Here is a 20,477-nt window from a genome sequence, read left to right on the forward strand (position 1 = left end):
TTTTAACATTTCAATTGGTTTTACTAAAAATTTTAATTTGTGTAAATAAGATACGGCGGTTTAGTGTTACTTTTTTGGATTTTTTCTAGAAAATTACATGCAAAATCTTATACTAATAATATCAACGCCGTCGCAAATCTTCACTTTTGAGCGCTGAGTATGAAGGAACCTAAGAGCATGATTAATGGAAGTGTTTAGAGGGAGGTGCTTAGCAAAAAATTAATATAATAGTGGTGGAATCCACACAAAAACTAAGTACATGTGCTTATTGTGCTTAATTAAGCACCGGTGCTAGCACTGTTTCACGGGCCCCACTGATACGTGGCGGCCCGCTATTGGTTCATTTTTAAATATTTTCTTTTCTAAAAATCAGAAAAAAACTAAAAAAAAAAAAAAAAAATTAAGCACCCCAAATGGATGCTAGGGTTAATGGTGCTCTAAGAAATTTCTTACAAGTTGATATGATAATACATTAATAATAAAATAATAACATCATTCTCCCCGAGCCTACAATATAAAATCTCCATACTATACTCCCATTTTATCTACCACCACACCAAAACCTCCAGTAACCAAAGTCTCTTGTCTGAAAAAAAAATGGAAGCGACTTCGTCTAACTTCACTCTCTCAACAATCCTCAAAACAGAGGATCCATACAGCTCCCTCATGCTCGCCGTAGCTGCTCTCGTCGCCATCTTCTGCTACTTTTGGATTCAAGGAAAGGCTAAATCCAAGAACGGCCCACCATTGCCTCCAGGACCATGGCCACTTCCCATCGTGGGAAACCTCCCGTTCCTAAACTCCGACATCCTCCACACACAGTTCCAAGCCCTAACTCAAAAACACGGCCCTCTCATGAAAATTCACCTCGGCTCCAAACTCGCTATCGTCGTCTCTTCCCCAGAAATGGCTCGCGAGGTTCTCAAAACCCACGACATAACCTTCGCGAACCATGACCTCCCCGAAGTAGGGAAGATCAACACTTACGGTGGAGAAGACATCCTCTGGTCTCCTTACGGCACCCACTGGAGGAGACTACGTAAGCTCTGCGTCATGAAGATGTTCACCACGCCGACACTCGAAGCTTCTTACTCCACTCGCCGCGAAGAAACCCGACAAACCGTTGTCTACATGTCGGAAATGGCTCGCGACGGGTCTCCCGTGAACCTAGGAGAGCAGATCTTCCTCTCTATCTTCAACGTCGTGACGAGAATGATGTGGGGAGCTACTGTTGAAGGAGAAGAGAGGACGAGCTTAGGAAACGAGCTCAAAACCCTAATCTCTGATATCTCCGACATCGAAGGGATTCAGAACTACTCCGACTTCTTCCCCATGTTCGCGAGATTTGACTTCCAAGGACTTGTTAAGAAGATGAAGGTCCACGTGAAGAAGCTAGATCTTTTGTTCGATCGTGTCATGGAGAGTCATGTCAAGATGGTGGGGAAAAAAAGCGAAGACGAAGAAGATTTTTTACAATATTTGATTAGGGTTAAAGACGACGATGAGAAAGCTCCTCTCTCGTTGACACACGTAAAGTCACTGCTTATGGACATGGTTCTTGGCGGTGTGGACACATCGGTTAACGCATCGGAGTTCGCAATGGCGGAGATCGTTAGTAGACCAGAAGTTTTCAAGAAAATCCGACAAGAACTAGATCAAGTTGTTGGTAAAGACAGTATCGTTGAAGAGTCGCATTTACCAAAGCTTCCTTATCTACAAGCTGTTATGAAAGAGACTCTTAGGCTTCACCCTACGCTTCCTCTTCTTGTGCCTCATCGGAACAGCGAGACCTCTGTGGTTGCGGGGTACACTGTGCCTAAAGACTCGAAGATATTCATCAACGTTTGGGCGATTCATAGAGATCCTAAGCATTGGGATGAACCAAACGAGTTTAAACCTGAGAGGTTTTTGGAGAACTCGCTTGATTTCAATGGTGGTGATTTTAAGTATTTGCCTTTTGGATCTGGGAGGAGGATTTGCGCGGCGATTAACATGGCCGAGAGGCTTGTTCTGTTCAACATTGCGTCGCTTCTTCACTCTTTTGACTGGAAAGCTCCTAAAGGACAGAAGTTTGAGGTTGAAGAGAAGTTTGGGCTTGTTCTTAAGTTGAAGAGTCCACTTGTGGCTATTCCTGTTCCGAGGTTGTCTGATCCCAAACTCTACACAGCTTAAATAACTAAATAAAAGTTTGGTTCAGGGAAGTTGATTATGATTTACTTTTATTTTATTTTGCGGTGAGAGTTTTTAAAATTTAAATGCTTTGTAAAAATGGAGTGTGTGAAGACGCATATCTGATTATATATAGTAATAATTTTATTTATTTATATAATGTCTTATATTTTCATTTGCCAACATATCATCATCTCTCATCAAAATAGTCTAATAGTCGATCCCACAAATGACAGAATGGTAGTTGAAAAACAAATAGAAATTATAAAGTGGTAGTTGGTATAATGCAGTTATGGAAATTCAATTCATATCCATGCATGGACATGTAAGCTATACATGTATGTGCTAATTATTACCAGTAGAAGGAAAGAATTAAAGAAATTAACCACACGGGTCTGCTCTAAGGGACATGGGTTCAAAACTTCTCTAACTCAGATTACCCATTTGTGTGGCCACACATATATAAACCATATTTGAATACTCGGAAAAAGGTCCATCTGTGAGTTGTACCTCCACTTAAAAATAAATTTGGATCTCGGTCTGGAATAACCTGTATTAAAAAAAAATCAAAGAACTTTCAAGTGACAAAAGATGACCACAATGACTATGGGTGGGCGTTCGGTTCTTTGGTTCGGTTCGGGTCGGTTCTTTCGGTTTCTGAAGTTTGGTAACCATTAAAGAACCGTGAAAATTTCGGACCAGATCGGGTCGGTTCTTTCGGTTCCTGAAGTTTGGTAACCATATTAGAACCGGAAAAAAAGTTCCAATCGGGTTCGGTTCTAAATGGTTACTTTGTAACCATATTACCCAAATTAATCTGATGTACTTGCAAATAAATCAATTAAAACCAATACCAAAATAACATTCAAGCGATTTCCTCATTCAGAAACCAAAATCCAAATTGTGGGAATAAAACATCCAAACAATACAAGCTTCTCCTATAAGATAAGTGTTGATCAATAAAAAATGGCAAGTGTATAAAATATAAACTATAAAGATATATGTATAAGGTAAGTGTATAAGGGTTTTTCACCCGTTCTATATGGGTATTCGGTTATCGGTTCGGTACGGGTTCGGTTCCAGTTATTCGGGTATAAAATTTCAGTATCCAATTGGGTAATTCATAATTTCGGTTCGGTTCGGTTTCCGTTTTTTCGGCTAATTCGGTTCCGGTTTTTTTGCCCACCCCTAACAATGACTATAGGGATGTATTAGATCGGCTTTGGCCTTTGCCTCGGCCTAGAACTTAACAAACTAAAACTTTAGACGCAAACATTACCATTTTAAAGATTATCATTTTTGTAGTATAGTTTTAGGGTTTCCGGTCACAACTCACAACATTATAATGGACTTTAGTTGCTAGTCCGGTGTCTTGTGTATTAAAAACATGAGTAATGCAAGTCTATTAGGATGAGGTTTTTAACGTAATATAAAATACGTCTTTTAGTTTTTAACTAAGAAAAACTAAGAAACGTTTATTAAATAAAAAATATAAGAGAACCACATCTTAAGAGATCTGCATTAATCATGCTCTAAATTTTGATTATTTTTAAAGTATTTAAATGGACCACTATATTTTTAAAGATCATATTGGAACGGCCCTGCCTCTACCGCAAGCAACAAAGGCAAGAAGGTTTAGGTTGGACTTCTTAAAGCATGTCCATTGGTTAGAACTCTTGATGGGTTCTAATTATTAGTTTAATTATTAATTGTGTACTTTATAAAGTTTAGAATCTTTGTTAATGTAATTAGTTTTGTCAAGGTCCAATGGGAGAACCTCTTTGAAGTTCTTAAATTTTTTTTTTTTTTCAAAGTTGAATTATTAAATTCAAATTTTACAAAACTTATAAATTATTGGATTTCATAAAAGGAAAGAACAAAATATTATTGTTAAAGTAATTATTTTACATAAATTTGAAAATTCAAAGATGATGTGATGATAAATTTGGCATTAATAAAACCATACTCAATTTCAATTTCAAACGCCATTTGACAAAATATTATCTTTCAATATAATTTCAAAAACGTCTAATGATCAAGAACTACTACAAGCTAATGCTCAAACAACATAACCATAGTAGAGTTGAAAATGACTCCAACATAATCATACATTCAAAGAAGTAGATGGTACCTTTGTTCAGATACTGAATCAGGAGCTTGCGTCGCATAATCACTTGAGGAATTCATGGCACCGATACAAATTTTGCTATCTTTACTACCAGCATAGAAAAAAGTCCCGCCAGGGTCCAACGCAAGTGCATTGATGGCTGCAGGAAAGATGATGTTTCTCAACAGTTTCCCCTTGGACAGGCTCCAAACCTAACCAAAGGCCATGAAATTTAAAAATCGCTTACACTTTCATCGCAAGTTAACAAAATGCATATAGATTACTACCAGTCACAGCCACAAAGCATGATGTTTCCCCAAATTCAGAGTATACCGTTGCCTCTCTTCCAGGGTCCTGCAACAATGGGTTACTATCATCAAGCTCCAGTGTCTTGGTCTGCAGCTCCAGCCAACAGATTGATGCCATTCCCTCATCCTAACCATTATGTATACGCAGACCCTCTTGCATACAGTCTGAATGGAGAGTCTCCATTATGCGTGCAGTATGGGACCCCATTGAACCATTCAGCAACCCCTTTCTTCCACTCCGGGCCAGCTCCACTTTTTTATCCGTTTGTTGAAATCAACACAATGAACACTGTGGACCAAGTTCAAACTCTTGAGCCATCAGAACACAGTTATTTAAAGGAAGCAGCAGATGAAAGGAAACTAAACTTTACATATTAAGACCATAAAAACAAAATAAGAATCAGGCACAAGTAAGTATTGACATCCACATGGAACCAAAACTGAAGGAAAGGAATATAAAACTAGATAACATAAGTAAAAGACAACTTCCCCAATCATTGGTCTCTCTACTCATATGATTCTAGTACTCAACTACCAGACCCTAGATCCAAACTAACTCGAGAAAAGCTCAGATCTTTCTTTGTTTATGTGTGCAATGAACCTCCTTAACTTCTAAAATTGGAGTTCTATCTTTTGAATGCAGTCAAAGCCTAAATCTGGTTCTTCTCTGTTACTATGAAAAACTACAGAACAATGGAATGTAATCAAACCAATTAAAGCTATCTCTCTTCTCTACCAGAAGATTAGAGAAGCATCAAAGAACTCGGCTTTACGAATACAAGACATAGAGCTTAGTTGCTTACAGGGCACTTCATACCCAGAATGGGTATAAGTGTATAACAAAAGAAGGAAACTCAGAATCATCAGCTCATGGGTGATTCAAAAACTGATTGATGAATTACAATGAATCAATACAGAGTTGAATGTATAGCAAAATATTAAGACTTTACCTCTTCTTCGTCCAAATCAAACATGACTCCAGAAACAGAGTCGAATCACAGAACCCAAATCACACTCCCTGATTGCTCCACACATCGCCCGACTCCACCACGAAACAAAAACAGTAAGTAAAACAAGTCTATTAATGTAATTCTCGAGATTAAAAAACTGATAGTTAATTAAAATAAAACGGAAAAAGGAGGAAGCTTTCAAAAACCTTTATTAGATTCAGAAGAATACTTGATTCGTCTTCAAGCATCATTTGGGTAAGAAAATCGAAAGAAGAACGACAAAAGAGAGAAGGAAGAAGATGGAAAGAGAGATGAAATATTTTTTCCCTTTTGTCAAGGAATAACCAATGGGTGATGGCCACGTAAGAGGTGTTTACTGATTCTTAGAGCAGCCGCATTAATGAACCCCCGGTTGGGGTTCATCATGTGAATTTTTTATTATTTTTTTTATTTTTCGTTTGATTTTTTTTAAAAAAAAAAAAAAAATTGACCAATAGCGGGCCGCCACGTGGCGTGGGGCCCGCTGAACAGTAACGACCCGGATTCACTCCAGCGAACCTGCACGAGCCGGGTTCATTAAAATCCGATTATTTTAATATTTTTCTTCTCGAAAACCGTGTGAACTTTTGTCTTGAAACTCCAATGCGGATGCCCTTAAAACTCTATGTTTGACACCGGTTCTATTGTTTAAATGCATTTTTGATTTTTTTTTTTTTTTTGCTTTTTTCTTTAGAACCTCTTCGTTAGACCCTCTGATGGAGGTGGTCATATACACCAATGATCTAACCGACATGTGATAGTTAATCTAGTAATGAGAAGAAACCGGCATTATTGAGGTTAATTAGAGGCGAGTTAACAGGGTTAATTACACGAGTAAACCAACCGGTTAAAAACATTTAATCCCCAGGTTCAATTTCGAAACTGAAACCGAACCGAAATTCTCGAACCAAACCCGAGCTAAAATTGAACCAGAACCCTAAATCTCTGTGGAGCAAAAGAGAAAGACAGAGCTTCAAGCTCGAACGCCTCCAGTTTCAAGTATCAACCGAACATCATCATCAGGGGAAGAGCAAAGACGCGAGACTGAAACCAACAGAGATAGGATTAGTTTCGTTCGAGCTTCTGAAACCTATAACCAAAAAGAAGGAGAAACTGTGTCCTTACTCGAAGAACCTTGGTCGGAATTGAAAAGAAGAGAGAGATTTAGATCGAAACAGTTGACTCCGAGAAGTAGTTGAGGTATGAAAAAATGATTACTTTACTTGATTATCTCTTGTGAAAACTAGTTTCACGAATCAATGAATGTGAAAGTTTGGATCTTTCTTCCTCTAAACCCTTACTTTGATGTTTCTGCCTGACTCTGTTTCTGTTGTTCTGTTACCAAAGAGAGATGAAGAGAAAGATAGCTATAGGTTTCGAAGGTTCAGCCAACAAGATCGGTGTCGGAATCGTGACGTCAGACGGCACAATCCTAGCCAACCCTCGCCACACATACATAACCCCACCTGGTCACGGTTTCCTCCCTAGAGAGACCGCGCATCACCATCTCGACCACGTTCTTCCTCTAGTCAAATCAGCTCTCGAAACATCCAAACTCACCCCCGAAGAAATCGACTGCATCTGCTACACCAAAGGTCCCGGGATGGGAGCGCCGTTGCAAGTCTCGGCCGTTGTCGTTAGAGTGTTGTCGCAGCTTTGGAAGAAGCCTATCGTCGGTGTGAATCACTGCGTTGCTCATATCGAGATGGGGAGGGTTGTTACCGGTGCTGATGATCCTGTTGTGTTGTATGTGAGTGGTGGGAACACTCAGGTGATTGCTTATAGTGAAGGGAGGTATAGGATTTTCGGTGAGACTATTGATATTGCTGTTGGTAATTGCTTGGACCGGTTCGCTAGAGTTTTGAATTTGTCTAATGATCCGAGTCCTGGGTATAACATCGAGCAGGTAAAAGTTCAAGAACCTTGTTGTGTGTTCTGTTACAATGTTGTTAACTCGTTTTTTTTTATAGCTTGCGAAGAAAGGAAACAACTTTATTGATCTACCGTATGCTGTTAAAGGAATGGATGTGTCATTCAGTGGGATATTGAGTTATATCGAAACTACTGCTGAGGAGAAGCTCAAGAAGAATGAGTGCACACCAGCTGACTTGTGCTATTCTCTTCAAGTAAGTCTCTATCAGTTTTTAATCATAAATGAGAGATAATTTGGTTTATGATTATTATGATTTGTTTGGTGTTGCAGGAGACGTTGTTTGCGATGTTGGTTGAGATCACGGAACGAGCGATGGCTCATTGCGACAAGAAAGACGTTTTGATAGTTGGTGGTGTCGGGTGTAACGAGCGTTTGCAGGACATGATGAGGACTATGTGTTCTGAACGTGACGGTAGGCTGTTTGCGACGGATGACCGTTACTGTATTGATAACGGAGCGATGATTGCGTACACGGGTCTACTTGAGTTTGTTAACGGTATTGAAACGCCGTTAGAAGACTCTACCTTTACGCAGCGGTTTCGCACGGACGAGGTTCATGCGGTGTGGCGAGAGAAGGAAGAGTTGGTACGTGGAGATAAGAACGTTGCCGCTGCTAAGTGATTGTGTGTACTCATTTTTTATTGATTGTGAGAAATGAATATGTCTACTCGATAACTTTTGTTTTTGATGAGTTAAGGTTTAGTGAAATGTTACGAATCTTATCATTTCTTTTGATTTAAATGACTTCCTAGATTGTTGTAACACTTTCAAAATTCAAAGTTAGTTGGCAAGTTTCTTTGTAGCAGTTCTAATTTCTTTTTTCTTTTTTTTTTAGCAGTTCTAGTTATTTGTATGTTTTTTGGCTTTCATAGAATGCTGTACATGTTAAAGTCGATATTTCTACCGAGAATGGCGGAGAGATTATTGCATTATTCTTCCTTAATCATACGAAAGCAAAATAGCAATACTAAAGTTATAACTTTTTATGCATAACGTATGTGATGGTCCAATCAAAGGACACTTTTATGGAATATATCACTGCGTATTGAAAGAATATTTAAGAGTTTCCTGACCTAAAAGTAGGCCGTGAAGACCGGAAGCATGATATCTTGTAGTGCTATATTTTTTTGGCGAATGTGTAGTGCTATATTTAGTATTTACTGAGATAAAACTCCTCTGTCACTATGTCAGTAGTAAAAATATTTCAAAAGTTCTCTAAAGATAGATGATACAGATTCAAAAAAGAAGACGAGCGCAAAAAGAGTTTCAAAATAGACACAAGTTGCGAGTAAAACAATCGATAAAAGATGAAAGTAATTAAAGAAAAGATAAAAGTATCTCAAAAGTCTTCCTTCCTCCATCTTCAAATTCAAAAAGGTCAAAAAATGATTTTTAAGAACAAAAAAGTTCTCTAATGGCAATTATCAATTTGTCCCGATTTTCTTGTTTCAAAAGTAACACTTGGCTATTATGGTTATTCACCTGAAAACCGCGAATTAATGCTAATTCTGCTTTTATTATATTGTTTTAAAACTGATAGAAATTTGACTTCTAATACATTATTCCACCAATTTGTGTTTCTTATTATTTCCACCAGTCTCGTTTATTGCTAATCTGTCACACGGTGGAGAATACTAGTGGTCATGGTTTGTATTAAGTTAAAGAGCATGTATACTTATCTAATGAGATGAGTGTTGGAGTCCACATTGGATTCTTCTAATAGTCAAACTTCCATGTTCCAACCACAAGTTAGGGTTTATAATAATACAACAAGCAAGAACTAGCAAATAGTTTTTCTTATAACTAAATAACTAATAATCAAGTAATTAAGCTCAAATGTTTATCAAATTGCTTTATAGTTTACAATTGATTAGCTTACAAAGTAAAAGCTAGTGGAATGATTGTCCACTAAATCTCGATATCATCATTGACTTCTGTAAGCTGTATATACTAGTATTTAGAACATTATAAGACATGCAGATCTAAACAAAAAGATTCTTTAATCAACTATTCTAATCCAAAAAATCTACTCGGTTTTAGAGACTGTATGTGAATGTGTAGGAGTGTATGCACGAGTAAACACGTACGTGCACGTGGAGAATGCAAAGGAGTCTTGACAAGGAGCAAAAGGATGATCCAAGTTTCAAAATGATTCCAAAGTTATGACTATAAGCCAAAAAATGCCAATCGCCGAACCTGAACTTCAACTACACTCTACGCTCGTTATATCATTTTCTCACACTAAAGCCGCTTTACAACTTTACCATTTATATACAAAGGTGGAAGGCCGGTTCTCAAATTTAAGGAGCGGAGCTATAAATATTTAGTATAAATTTTAATGATATTTTTCTAATTGAAAATAATAAAATATGTTGTTTTCTAGTTAAATGTGTTTCTTCTAATGATTCAATCATCCTATCTTATTTTTAAGAAAAATATATAACTTGGTAAACTTTGTTGGCAATAACACTTAGGCAGAGAGCCAGAAGACTATTAATCGGTATTAAAAAAATGGTCATCCAAGTTGTATTTTGATTCAAATCAAAATTATAGTAACAAACTTAGCTGAAAATGATCCTGGTTATTGTGCCAAAGATCTCCAAGTGACTGTTGGTATAAAACTAGTATCATGATCCTGGTCAATGTGCCAAAAATCTCCAATTCAAGTAACCGTGGGATGAAACTAATATTATACTGTGATTCTAGTGATATTCAAAAAGGAAATTATAGTATAGGAGATTACTAAAATATTGCCAAAAACCTATCTAAGCACACTGAGTTATCAAATCCAAAAGTGAATTTATCTAAAAAAAAAAGCTAATTACACTTCATGAAAATACATCACATTTCCCACTTATTATAAGATACAAATGTGAACATCTACCGTCATCAAATAAAACCAAAAAAGTCATCAAGATTTAGCCTTCCTTTTCAAAAGCAGAACACGTCTCTTTCTCTCTTGGAGACACAGAGACAGACAGAGTATTCAATGCTTTGTTGCCTTCCCACTTTTCACCAGCTAAGCTCTGTTTTTCCTCTTTCTCTTCCCATTCTCTCCAAAACAAGAAATATTCTTGCACAACTTTGATTCACGAGAGTTGAGAGGCAAAAGTTTCCAACTCCGTGATACAAACAAAAAGTTTTCTTCCCTTGATCCTGATAAAATTAGGTCCATCTTTAAAAGCTTCCTTATTCTCTTCGTCTAGCTTCAAACCCGCAAGAAAACAGAGTACTCTGCTCCATAAATTACGTAACTTTCGTTGAAAGTTCATTCCTTTACTTCTTTTTCCAAGTCAAGAAAGAAAAGATTTCTACATAGAGAGAGAGAGAGAGAGAGTAAAGTGAGCAAAGAGCAGTAATGGATGCCTTACATGCCACGTTACTTGTTCTTCTCTCAATCCTTCTCTCAACTTCACCAGCTGTTCAAGGAAACGCCGAGCTGAAAGCTCTAATGGAGCTCAAATCGTCGCTTGACCCCGAGAACAAGCTTCTCCAGTCATGGACGTTCAACGGCGACCCATGCGACGGATCTTTCGAAGGAATCGCCTGCAACCAGCATCTAAAAGTCGCCAACATATCGTTACAAGGGAAACGCTTAACCGGGAAGCTATCTCCGGCCGTTGCAGAGCTCAAATGCTTGTCGGGTCTTTACTTACATTACAATAGTCTCTTCGGAGAGATACCTCAAGAGATCACAAATCTCACTGAGTTGTCAGATCTTTATCTCAATGTTAATAACTTCTCCGGCGAGATTCCGGCAGGAATTGGCTCCATGGCTGGCTTGCAAGGTTAGTTAGCATCTCACAACTTTTAAACCGGTTTAGATTAACCGGAGCTAGGGCTAGAAACAGAGCTGAGTTAACTAACACCACACTATACACAGCGTGGACCAGGGGATATAATTGATTTAGTAAGGGTTTTAATAATAATATTTTTTTAATATAAATTTGGTAGCTTATGTTTATGACATTTTTTTCCCAAAATTTGGGATGCCATAGGCCAATGTTTCACTTATTTGATTTGAGTGGTTATTGTTGTGTTTTGATGCAGTTATGGATCTATGCTGCAACAGCTTAACAGGGAAGATACCAAAGAGCATTGGTTCCTTGAAGAAGCTAAGTGTTCTGTCTCTGCAACACAACAAACTAACCGGAGAGGTTCCTTGGAGTTTAGGCAACTTGAGTATGTTGAGTAGGATTGATTTGAGCTTCAACGATCTTTCAGGAACAATCCCAAAAACCCTAGCCAACATTCCTCAGCTTGAAACACTTGACTTGCGCAACAATACTCTCTCTGGCTTTGTTCCTCCTGGTGAGTGATGTCTTTCTAAAGCTTCTCTTTGTCTTCTTGACTTGAATTTTTTTAATTAATGTTTTTGAATCTTGTGAAAGGTCTCAAGAAGTTGAATGAGAGATTCCAGTTTGAGAACAACACAGGGCTATGTGGAATCGATATCCCTTCTTTGAGAGCCTGTTCTGCTTTTGATGATTCAACCATCGAAGTCAAGCAGCCTCAAGGTGAAAAAGACACTGATAAGTCAACTCTACATAACATTTCAGACTCTGTCTATCTCAAAAGTCATTGCAACCAAACACATTGTCATAAACCCTCATCAAAACTCCCACAAGTTGCTTTGATCTCAAGCGTGATCACCGTCACTATAACTCTGTTTGGTGCTGGTTTATTAACCTTCTTACGCTACAGAAGAAGGAAGCAGAAGATTAGTAACACAGCAGAGCTTTCCGAGGGAAGACTCAGCACAGATCAACAAAAAGATTTTAGGTCATCGCCTCTTGTAAGTCTTGCCTACACCAAAGAATGGGACCCCCTTGGAGATAGCAGAAACGGAGCTGAGTTCTTACAAGAGCCTCATCATCTCTTTGTTGTCAACAGCAGTTTCAGGTTTAACCTAGAAGAGGTTGAATCAGCAACACAATGCTTCTCAGAAGCTAACCTATTGAGCAGAAACAGCTTCACCTCGGTTTACAAAGGAGTCCTTAGAGATGGTTCTCTTGTAGCTATCAGAAGCATCAACATAAGCAGTTGCAAGAACGAGGAAGTCGAGTTCATGAACGGTCTGAAGCTTTTGTCCTCCATGTCACATGAAAACTTAGTGAAGCTGCGTGGCTTCTGCTGTTCTAGAGGCAGAGGAGAGTGTTTCCTCATCTATGATTTCGCTTCGAAAGGAAAGCTCTCAAGTTTTCTTGACTTGCAAGAAAGAGAAACCGGTCGAGTTCTTGCTTGGCCCGCAAGAGTCTCTATCCTCAAAGGGATTGCAAAAGGTATTGCTTACTTACATGGAAGTGATCAAGAGAATAAGCATGCTATTGTTCATCGAAACATATCGGTCGAGAAGATCCTACTAGATGAGCTGTTCAACCCGTTGATCGCTGACTCAGGTCTTCACAACCTTCTAGCAGACGATTTGGTCTTCTCAGCACTCAAAACAAGTGCAGCAATGGGATACTTAGCTCCAGAGTACGTTACAACCGGAAGATTCACGGAGAAAACCGACGTTTTCGCCTTTGGAGTCATCATTCTCCAAATACTCTCTGGCAAGCTCATGCTTACAAGCTCACTGAGGACTGCAGCTGAGAATGGAGAACACTTTGGATTCATGGATGAATATCTCGGCGAAGGGTTTGATAAAACAGAGGCGGTTGCAATGGCGAGGATGGGGATAAGCTGTACTCAGGAGATTCCAAACAATAGGCCTAATATAGAGACACTGCTTCTGGAGATAAACTGTATGAAGAGTGAATGAGTGTATTTTAGTTAACAACTTCGTTTGCAGAAAATGTTTCAACGTTTGTGTTGAGTATGATTCTCCGGTTAAGCAGTATCACAACAGTTGGTTTTAATTTTTACTCTCTCCAGAAAGAACCGGGTCGGTTTACATAAATATCAATTGGAGAAGTATCATATAGAAGATTTGATTTGATGTATCATATATATTATACTAGGGGTTGGCCCGTAGGGCGGGCGGGTGATTTTACACTAAAACTATTTTATCTCAAATATATTTTAATTTTATAAAATATTTGAAATTTTATTTTTTACTGGAAATAATAAATGTAATCTTTTTATTCTAAAATTATATTTTAAGTTTTATTAAATTTTGTTGGTCTTGAATTGAAAAGACCACTAACAATTCTTTTTTTGTCAAAAAAATAAAATTATTAAATTAAAAATTAAGGAAAATATAATGATTTATATTTTTTCCTATTTGATTTTCATTTCAGTTTTGATATAGTTGAAGAAAATTAAAAACTAATATTTTTTATTTTTAAGAGTATCAAATTTTAATATTATTATAGTAACTAACTTTTCACGATAATAAATTAATACAATTACCTCCATGCTAAATCAATTTAAAATCAAATCTATTGTGATAAAATTATAAAACATTATATTTTAAAGTAATATATAAATAGTTTCAATGACGTCATAAATAATAATTAGTATATATTATGTAACAACAAATGATGTTTTATAATATATGTTTGTTTCAGTTAATATATCAAATTGATGAACTTAGGAAGTTGACAAGAAGAAGGAAATAAAAAGAATATGGATGAATCTATTTAATCGAGAATGTGCTTTGGGGCCAAATTGTTTGCAATTACTTTATGAAATTGAGAGTATAGCTCGATTATTTCCCCTGCAACAATTTTTTGTTATCATGTTTTGCAGGAATAATTTAAGAATTTGATACTTTTGATGAAGACATACAAAGTTCCAAATGTTAAACATGTAGCCTGGTGACTGTTAAAACACGATGTGTAAATGAAAGATAGTCTGCTAGTTGGGACCTATCGAGTTCTTTTTCCTCGTTGTTTCAAGTGATAGTGGAATTAAGACCTATGAAGAGAAACAGTTTGAAGAAATTCATGTACCAAAGCTTTGACTCTATGAACCAAGATGTGTACTAAACGAATTTGTTCTTGTTGTTTTAAGAAACGTGGGAGGATGAACCTCTTTCTCTTTAGATATTAATTCAAAAACAAAGCAATCTATGTATTTTGTGTCGACCTTTTTGATAGCTATTCCTAGCAATGTTGCTGTCCTTTTAAGATATGTCTCCAGTCAGTTGATTTGGCCGTTATTTTTAAAAACTGGAGCGCTGTCCCTAGCTGTTACCTGCAATGTATGCAGAGAAAGCGAGGCTGATATGTATAGTTGTTTTGATCGAACTTTCAATATTAGGAGAGGTTTATAAGTGACTTACTTGACCTGATACAATATTTGCGTGGTATGACAACGACAGTTCCACACGGTACCTGTAGACAGGAAAGGTAACGTCTTAGAACATTAGTCATGGGGACTATACGGCTTGGTTTATTACATGTGAAATATACAAAGTTGAAAATTCCTGACCTCAGACAACCCTCAGCATCGGTCTTTTCACAAAACATACATGTGAATGAAGATATCTCGCGCAGTAGTTTCTTTGAACATTTGGAGCATCCAATATAACACCAAACGTTATATGGCTGAACACCCGTCTTTTTGGCTGTGCAGAGAAACTCAATTTTATCTGTGAAACATTGAATAACATGCAGAATGAGCAGAGTAATTTCGAAGAGTTTTCAACTTCGATAGATGAAACGTTCACCTGAGGGTGTGCAGTGATAACATATTCATTTAGCTAGAAACGGTGGTTCAATTTTCTGGGCATGAACCACCTTTGATGAAGATGCTGTTTTCTCTGTTCCATCACCTGTTAAACTGAAAGAGGATAAGTGTCAAACGGCAGTCAAAATAAGAGGGAAGAAGATGCCAATATATCAGGTGGAGTTTATCTAATTAGAATAAGGAGAACTTGCTTGTCAAACTGCTCTTGTTCATATCTACATGCACGATAAGAGCAAACCAACATTAAGAAACACCCAGTGGATTGCTTCTTGGAATGAGTGAGGCCGACAATGGTAAAAGCTTGGCCAGACAAAAAGTTGGGAAAACATCCAAGCCCGATAGAACCTGAAGCAATGAAACAAATCCAAGGATCTACACTGAGATCAATCAAAATCAATCCACACAAAAAAATATAACCAATCCAAGAAAAGGTGACAATGGGCTCAACTTACATTAGACACTCGTCAATTCAGAATCGAACAAATCCCCAAACACATGATTGATAATCAAACATAATCAGATCCAATCTGGACAAACACAAAAAAAAAAAACAGACAAAAAGACAAAACAAATTGATGATCTAAATCATAATCAGGAAAACAAATAGAAGGAGATCTGTGGTAAAATACCTAAGAAACAGCCTGCCTTCAAGTCGGGCAAATGGAGCTGAGAAGTTGCCATTCTGGTAGCAATTAGACCAATTAGATCAATCAACAGAGAAGGTATATATATATATACTCTGTACTAAGCTTATATGAATGAGTTAGACGTACAGTTGGATTAGTGGGTCGTGTTGATTGATTGCCATACGGAGGAGCGTTTCTTCACCGGGGAAGGGGAATCGGGAACGATAGATTTCAGGTTAGGTTAGATAATCTCTTGTGAAGATTAGGCCAGAAACCAACGATTGAACTAAAGCCCATCGAGTTTTTTTAGAATGATAGCCACGTGTCTAAATTTGCCCCTATGCAAAATGATGACTTAATGAGGAGAGAGACAAGTCTGTTTTATTGTATAAGATTCTTTGCACCGTTAACTTTTTTTTTCAATTTTCTATACATTTTTTATTTTATTTTAATGGACGATTCCCTATTTCTCACTCCTTTATCTCTTAAAGTTTTGCTGTTTTGTGAAAATTTCTCTTAATGTTTTTTTTTTTGTTAAGTATGTGAATTTCATTAAACAAATAATGACACATGGAGATACATTTTAGTGCATCTAAGTTGCTAATCAAAGCAAGAGTGTCTTAGGGAACCACCAAAAAAAGTAAAAAAGACTCACTAGGACAAGAAAGGTTCAATCACAACACAATGGAAGTGATTAAAGCTTAGCTAATACTAACAGATCCATGGACAACTTTGAAGTTTGCAGTAGACACATCGAGAGAGAAGATGCCGGAACCTACATCAAAACCGCACAGGCCCGAAGAGATAACAACCGGAGAACAGTCCAAGGGACCGCAGACCGTCCTGAAGGCGACTCGAACCGTAGAATAGGCGAAGCAGGATTGACCTCGCCCTGGTCCGGCCATCACTAGCGGCAGAGTCCACTCCAGACGCTGCAATCTCAAGTAGATGACAAACCGTGATCCCGGTAATCCAACTCGACGATGAGAAGCCATAAGTTGAAGCACAGGTGGGTAACAAGCAGATACAAGCGGAGGTTTTAGCAGCTCGACTCCGGTCCCATCACGCTAGTAGAGCACAAAAGGTACCAGCTTCAGAACATCAAGAGAGGCAGGAGACATAGGCCTTCTTCCTTCTGAAACTTGAAGAGCGAAGGAACATGAACTCCCATCAGCAGGCGAGAGAGGAGAAGAGACCCATCAAAGGGAGCTGAGACATCGCAAAGTAACGGCACGAAACTCCGAGCTATCCCGACATCCCCCGATCGATCTGGATCCTAACAAGACGCCATGGTAGTTGTCAAGAAAGTGTACCAGAAAGAAGTCCCCAGCGAAGAGTCTCACCATCGCCTTTTTCATCTCATAACTTGTCACAAGACAGGGAAGTTCTTACCTTTAGCAATCGGAGAAGGAGACAGAAGAAGACATAGGAGGCAGTGAACTGACCGGAAAGGCGAAGGCAGCGATACTTATCCATTCCGGCGACTCTCCGTGAGAGATCTGACCCATATCCGCTCAAGTCAAACCCTAGATCTACTTCCAAGATGACGCCTTCTGCTCAGATCTGACTCTCCACGACCTCGCCATCACTCCAGGGAAGCTGAAGACGCCCTTAGACGCCGGTTTGGTTCGCTGGATCCGGCCGCTATCCGACGAAAACCAGAGTAAATGAAGCAAGGAGGAAGTAGAGAAACCAAGTCGTAAGAGGGGAGAGACTGGACACAATAACGATTGGGGTGGCGACCGACGGGTATAGATCCTCCGTCAGCCACCGGAGCTAATGACAGATACGGTTGTGGCGAGAAAAAAGCGTATGGTGGGGAGAGAAGAAAAGAGAGAATCCACTCTCCAACCTCTCTCTTAGGATAACTTCTTTTTTCAAATTTCTCTTAATGTTGCTCGTCTGCAAAGCAAATTGTCCATAATTACTAAGTAGAGAAACGATGTTAATTAAGCACCTATATTGTACAATTTATTAGTTATAGTAATAATTAAATTATTTCACTAAAACCATATTTAATACATATATAGTTAATTTTTTTACTAAAATGTCCATAAGTGATAAGTCCTACATTCAAAAATGATTTTTTTTTTTTTTAAAAGCTATCGTATTTTTGTGGGACTTTCTCTTAATGTTGCTCGTCTGCAAAGCAAACTGACCATAAATACTAAGGTGTGAATGCATGGAAATATGTAATGATCTCTATAACAAATATGAAATATAAAGTATATAGTAAAACTGTAAAAGTAATATGTAGTAGTTAGAGAAAAGAAGATCGGTTCGTGCCATATAGTTTCAGTATATATACACATACCAAACGGACTCATCCATTCACTTTCATCAGAGCTCAGAAAATCTAAAGGCACAAGTCACTTTCTCTCTAGTTTAATTTTTCGTTTTTATTTATTATGTCTACACTCTCATCAACAGAAACAATGTCAGAGCAATGTCCCTTCGACGATGGTGTTTACGACTGTGTAAAGAAAGTGATTATAGGAGAAGACTCTCAGGGCGTCGCTTACATCACGATCCAGTACGTGCGAAATGGAGATGTCGTGCAGCTAGAACATGGAAGCGAAAGAGGAACACAAATCACTGAGGTAATATTTTGATTTTTTTAATATCAGTATATATTAGTCATAAACTTTGTTTATTTTTGTTTGCTCTTAATTGCTGTTTGTTTTCTGTTTGACTCAATATTTTTAAATTTTAAGACCGAGTTCAAAGTTAAGGACCCAGACGAATACATCACATGCATTGAGGGAACATGGGGAGAAGCTAAGCGATACGATAGTGATATCCATATGTGGAATCAAACGCTTAGTCGTACGGTGACAGAGCTTCAATTCAAGACATCACACGGGAGAACATCTCAGAAGTTTGGTAAGCCTGGAGCTGACAGCATAGAGTTCAAGTTGGAGGGCAACAATGGAACGAAGCTTGTTGGGCTTCTTGGAAGCTCTGGTCGATTTCTTGACGAGATAGAAGCTAACTTTGACGTGGTTTCTTCTGCTTTAAAGCAGTTAGAACCTCAAGGTGGGTCCGATGGACATTCTTGGGATGATGGGGCTTATGACGGTCTGAGGAAAGTGTGTATTGGAGAAGATGGTGGCCGGGTGAGCTCCGTTGAGTTCGTGTATGCCAAGGGAGACCAACGTATAACTCATTGTCACGGCATGGATTCAAATGAACGTAAAGAGGTATGTATACACATATTCATTTTTAAAATATTTTTTAAAATAATATTTATCTAATCTCTCTATTTAAAAATGTTTTTTTGTGCAGTTTGAGCTGGAGTATGAAGATGGTGAATATATTATATCCGTGGAAGGAACTACCGATGATGATGGTTTTGTCTCGTCTTTAATCTTCAACACATCAATGGATAGAAGCTCTGAGGAGTTTGGAAAAGCGGTTGCTAACAACGAGTTCTTCCTCAAGCCAATAGGGTTTCATAAGCTTGTCGGCTTCCGAGGAAGGTCCTGCGTTGATCGTATCAATGCTCTAGGTGCAAATTTCGCTGTGGTGGTCGTTCCTCCAGTCAAGAAACTACAAGCACAAGGTACTAACTCTGGTGAAGAGTGGGATGATGGGATCCACGACAATGTTCGTATGATAACGGTAACATACGGCCACGAGTCTGTGATAGCGGTCACGTTTGAATATGCCAACGGAACGGAGACTGTGGTTGGAGACGCTCGCGGGGACTTCGATGAAATTGGTGATAGAAAAGAGGTATATGATGCATACATTTATTTTCAAATTTGATAGCGTTATGTAAATTTTTTTTATCAACGTTTATATATGATGCATAAATTTCGTTCTGTGTGTAGTTCAAGCTCTTTGATAATAGTGAATACATAACATCCGTTGAAGGATTCTTCGGTGAAAAGTTGCTCACTTCTGAAACCGTAGACGAATTTGAGTCTATATTCTATAAAATGAAGAGGCTTGATTTCATCACAAATATTACAACATATTCAGTGTTGGAAAACGATCCAAGTGACGGTTATGTGGACGTAGTACCGTTCAAGCTGGAGGAGAAAGATCATAAGATTGTTGGGTTCCATGGCAAGTCTACAGAACTTTCTCTCAAACAAATTGGTGTTTATGTTAAGCCAATCGATGACGCTTAAGCTTTTAATATTTGCCTTGGTAGAATAATTATGAGAAAAGCTACATATGCTTAGACTCTTTCCTTCAACCATTTATGTTCTCGTCGTGATTGTTGTTTTTACTCTGGTGCGTCCAGTATCATTTTTGACTATGTTTTAAGGTTTTTTGTTTGAATAAAGAAGTATGCTATATCTACTCCGCTTTTATATTTACCCTGGTTATAAAAATTTCTTCAACAACTGTTTGTGTCATCGATATTAATTAATTAAGCACTTATATTGTAAAATCGATATTAATTAAGCACTTATATTGTAAAATATACTAGTCATAGTAATAATTTAATTATTCCACTAAAATCGTATTTAATACATATATAGTTAATTATTTACCAAAAAGTTCATATGTGAACTCGTACATTCAAAAAATGAAAAAAAAAAATTAAAGTTATGCTATATTTTTTTTTTGGGAATTTCTCTTAATGTTGCTATCTGCAAAGAAAATTTTCCATAAATACTAAGTAGATATTAATTAAGCAAACAAGTTATAGTAGTAATTAAATTATTCCACTAAAATCATATTTAATACATATATAGT

The 20,477-nt window shown here is 37.7% G+C and overlaps 5 protein-coding genes and 1 long non-coding RNA gene across 16 annotated transcripts; 4 read left to right on the forward strand and 2 right to left on the reverse strand.

Moving 5' to 3' along the window:
* Positions 1–448: 448 nt before the first annotated feature.
* LOC106437612 (flavonoid 3'-monooxygenase CYP75B137-like) lies at positions 449–2,324 on the forward strand. Its single transcript, XM_013878521.3, has one exon. It carries the CDS (start codon positions 598–600, stop codon positions 2,170–2,172), a length of 1,575 nt encoding a protein of 524 aa, XP_013733975.1. The 5' UTR covers positions 449–597; the 3' UTR covers positions 2,173–2,324.
* An 86-nt stretch (positions 2,325–2,410) lies between these two features.
* On the reverse strand, positions 2,411–5,932 carry LOC106437613 (protein ROOT INITIATION DEFECTIVE 3-like). 5 transcript variants are annotated; one of them, XR_007318421.1, is made up of 5 exons: positions 5,741–5,932; positions 5,535–5,626; positions 4,564–4,873; positions 4,301–4,488; positions 2,411–2,719 (listed from the first exon to the last, which is right to left on the reverse strand). XR_007318421.1 is itself a non-coding variant. In XM_013878524.3 (4 exons), exons 2-4 carry the CDS (start codon positions 4,700–4,702, stop codon positions 2,686–2,688), a joined length of 315 nt encoding a protein of 104 aa, XP_013733978.1. In that variant the 5' UTR covers positions 4,703–4,873; positions 5,535–5,880; the 3' UTR covers positions 2,411–2,685. The 5 variants fall into 5 exon arrangements, 1 of the variants encoding a protein (XP_013733978.1); XR_007318420.1 differs by having other exon boundaries at positions 5,535–5,850; XM_013878524.3 differs by having other exon boundaries at positions 4,610–4,873; positions 5,535–5,880.
* A 577-nt stretch (positions 5,933–6,509) lies between these two features.
* Positions 6,510–8,311, forward strand: LOC106437611 (probable tRNA N6-adenosine threonylcarbamoyltransferase). Of its 3 annotated transcripts, XM_048745629.1 has the most exons (5): positions 6,526–6,656; positions 6,687–6,773; positions 6,925–7,479; positions 7,544–7,699; positions 7,777–8,311. In XM_048745629.1, exons 3-5 carry the CDS (start codon positions 6,925–6,927, stop codon positions 8,125–8,127), a joined length of 1,062 nt encoding a protein of 353 aa, XP_048601586.1. In that variant the 5' UTR covers positions 6,526–6,656; positions 6,687–6,773; the 3' UTR covers positions 8,128–8,311. The 3 variants fall into 3 exon arrangements, with proteins under 3 accessions (XP_013733973.1, XP_013733974.1, XP_048601586.1); XM_013878519.1 differs by having other exon boundaries at positions 6,510–6,773; positions 6,921–7,479; XM_013878520.3 differs by having other exon boundaries at positions 6,517–6,773.
* Positions 8,312–10,434: 2,123 nt separating this feature from the next.
* Positions 10,435–13,437, forward strand: LOC106437610 (somatic embryogenesis receptor kinase 4). The gene is made up of 3 exons (XM_013878518.3): positions 10,435–11,294; positions 11,557–11,817; positions 11,898–13,437. The coding sequence occupies exons 1-3, from the start codon at positions 10,865–10,867 to the stop codon at positions 13,268–13,270; spliced, it is 2,064 nt and encodes a 687-aa protein (XP_013733972.2). The 5' UTR covers positions 10,435–10,864; the 3' UTR covers positions 13,271–13,437.
* Positions 13,438–14,399: 962 nt separating this feature from the next.
* Positions 14,400–16,092, reverse strand: LOC106437608. 5 transcript variants are annotated; one of them, XR_007318422.1, is made up of 8 exons: positions 15,915–16,086; positions 15,771–15,823; positions 15,594–15,668; positions 15,396–15,513; positions 15,122–15,234; positions 14,884–15,043; positions 14,735–14,786; positions 14,400–14,646 (listed from the first exon to the last, which is right to left on the reverse strand). It is a non-coding gene; the product is annotated as an uncharacterized LOC106437608 (long non-coding RNA). The 5 variants fall into 5 exon arrangements; XR_001287293.3 differs by having other exon boundaries at positions 15,122–15,226; positions 15,396–15,486; positions 15,915–16,084; XR_001287292.3 differs by having other exon boundaries at positions 15,396–15,486; positions 15,915–16,080.
* A 1,806-nt stretch (positions 16,093–17,898) lies between these two features.
* Positions 17,899–20,078, forward strand: LOC106443409 (jacalin-related lectin 45-like). The gene is made up of 4 exons (XM_013884978.3): positions 17,899–18,367; positions 18,482–18,967; positions 19,053–19,502; positions 19,601–20,078. Exons 1-4 carry the CDS (start codon positions 18,176–18,178, stop codon positions 19,901–19,903), a joined length of 1,431 nt encoding a protein of 476 aa, XP_013740432.1. The 5' UTR covers positions 17,899–18,175; the 3' UTR covers positions 19,904–20,078.
* The last annotated feature ends 399 nt before the right edge of the window (positions 20,079–20,477 follow it).

This window comes from Brassica napus, chromosome C1 (genome assembly GCF_020379485.1).
Source record: "Brassica napus cultivar Da-Ae chromosome C1, Da-Ae, whole genome shotgun sequence".
Taxonomy (NCBI): Eukaryota; Viridiplantae; Streptophyta; class Magnoliopsida; order Brassicales; family Brassicaceae; genus Brassica; species Brassica napus.

Bases quoted from the DNA above. Each gene is read 5' to 3' on its own strand.
- LOC106443409 (XM_013884978.3), top strand. From the start codon at position 18,176: ATGTCTACACTCTCATCAACAGAAACAATGTCAGAGCAATGTCCCTTC. The intron at 18,968-19,052 runs GTATGTATACAC...TTTTTTGTGCAG, and splicing joins ATTCAAATGAACGTAAAGAG to TTTGAGCTGGAGTATGAAGA. The intron at 19,503-19,600 runs GTATATGATGCA...TTCTGTGTGTAG, and splicing joins AAATTGGTGATAGAAAAGAG to TTCAAGCTCTTTGATAATAG.
- LOC106437611 (XM_013878519.1), top strand. From the start codon at position 6,925: ATGAAGAGAAAGATAGCTATAGGTTTCGAAGGTTCAGCCAACAAGATC. The intron at 7,480-7,543 runs GTAAAAGTTCAA...TTTTTTTTATAG, and splicing joins CTGGGTATAACATCGAGCAG to CTTGCGAAGAAAGGAAACAA. The intron at 7,700-7,776 runs GTAAGTCTCTAT...TTGGTGTTGCAG, and splicing joins ACTTGTGCTATTCTCTTCAA to GAGACGTTGTTTGCGATGTT.
- LOC106437613 (XM_013878524.3), bottom strand. From the start codon at position 4,702: ATGGCATCAATCTGTTGGCTGGAGCTGCAGACCAAGACACTGGAGCTT. The intron at 4,489-4,609 runs GTATACTCTGAA...GCCTTTGGTTAG, and splicing joins ACCCTGGAAGAGAGGCAACG to GTTTGGAGCCTGTCCAAGGG. The intron at 2,720-4,300 runs GTACCATCTACT...TTTTTAATACAG, and splicing joins GATTCAGTATCTGAACAAAG to GTTATTCCAGACCGAGATCC.
- LOC106437610 (XM_013878518.3), top strand. From the start codon at position 10,865: ATGGATGCCTTACATGCCACGTTACTTGTTCTTCTCTCAATCCTTCTC. The intron at 11,295-11,556 runs GTTAGTTAGCAT...GTTTTGATGCAG, and splicing joins CTCCATGGCTGGCTTGCAAG to TTATGGATCTATGCTGCAAC. The intron at 11,818-11,897 runs GTGAGTGATGTC...ATCTTGTGAAAG, and splicing joins CTCTGGCTTTGTTCCTCCTG to GTCTCAAGAAGTTGAATGAG.
- LOC106437612 (XM_013878521.3), top strand. From the start codon at position 598: ATGGAAGCGACTTCGTCTAACTTCACTCTCTCAACAATCCTCAAAACA.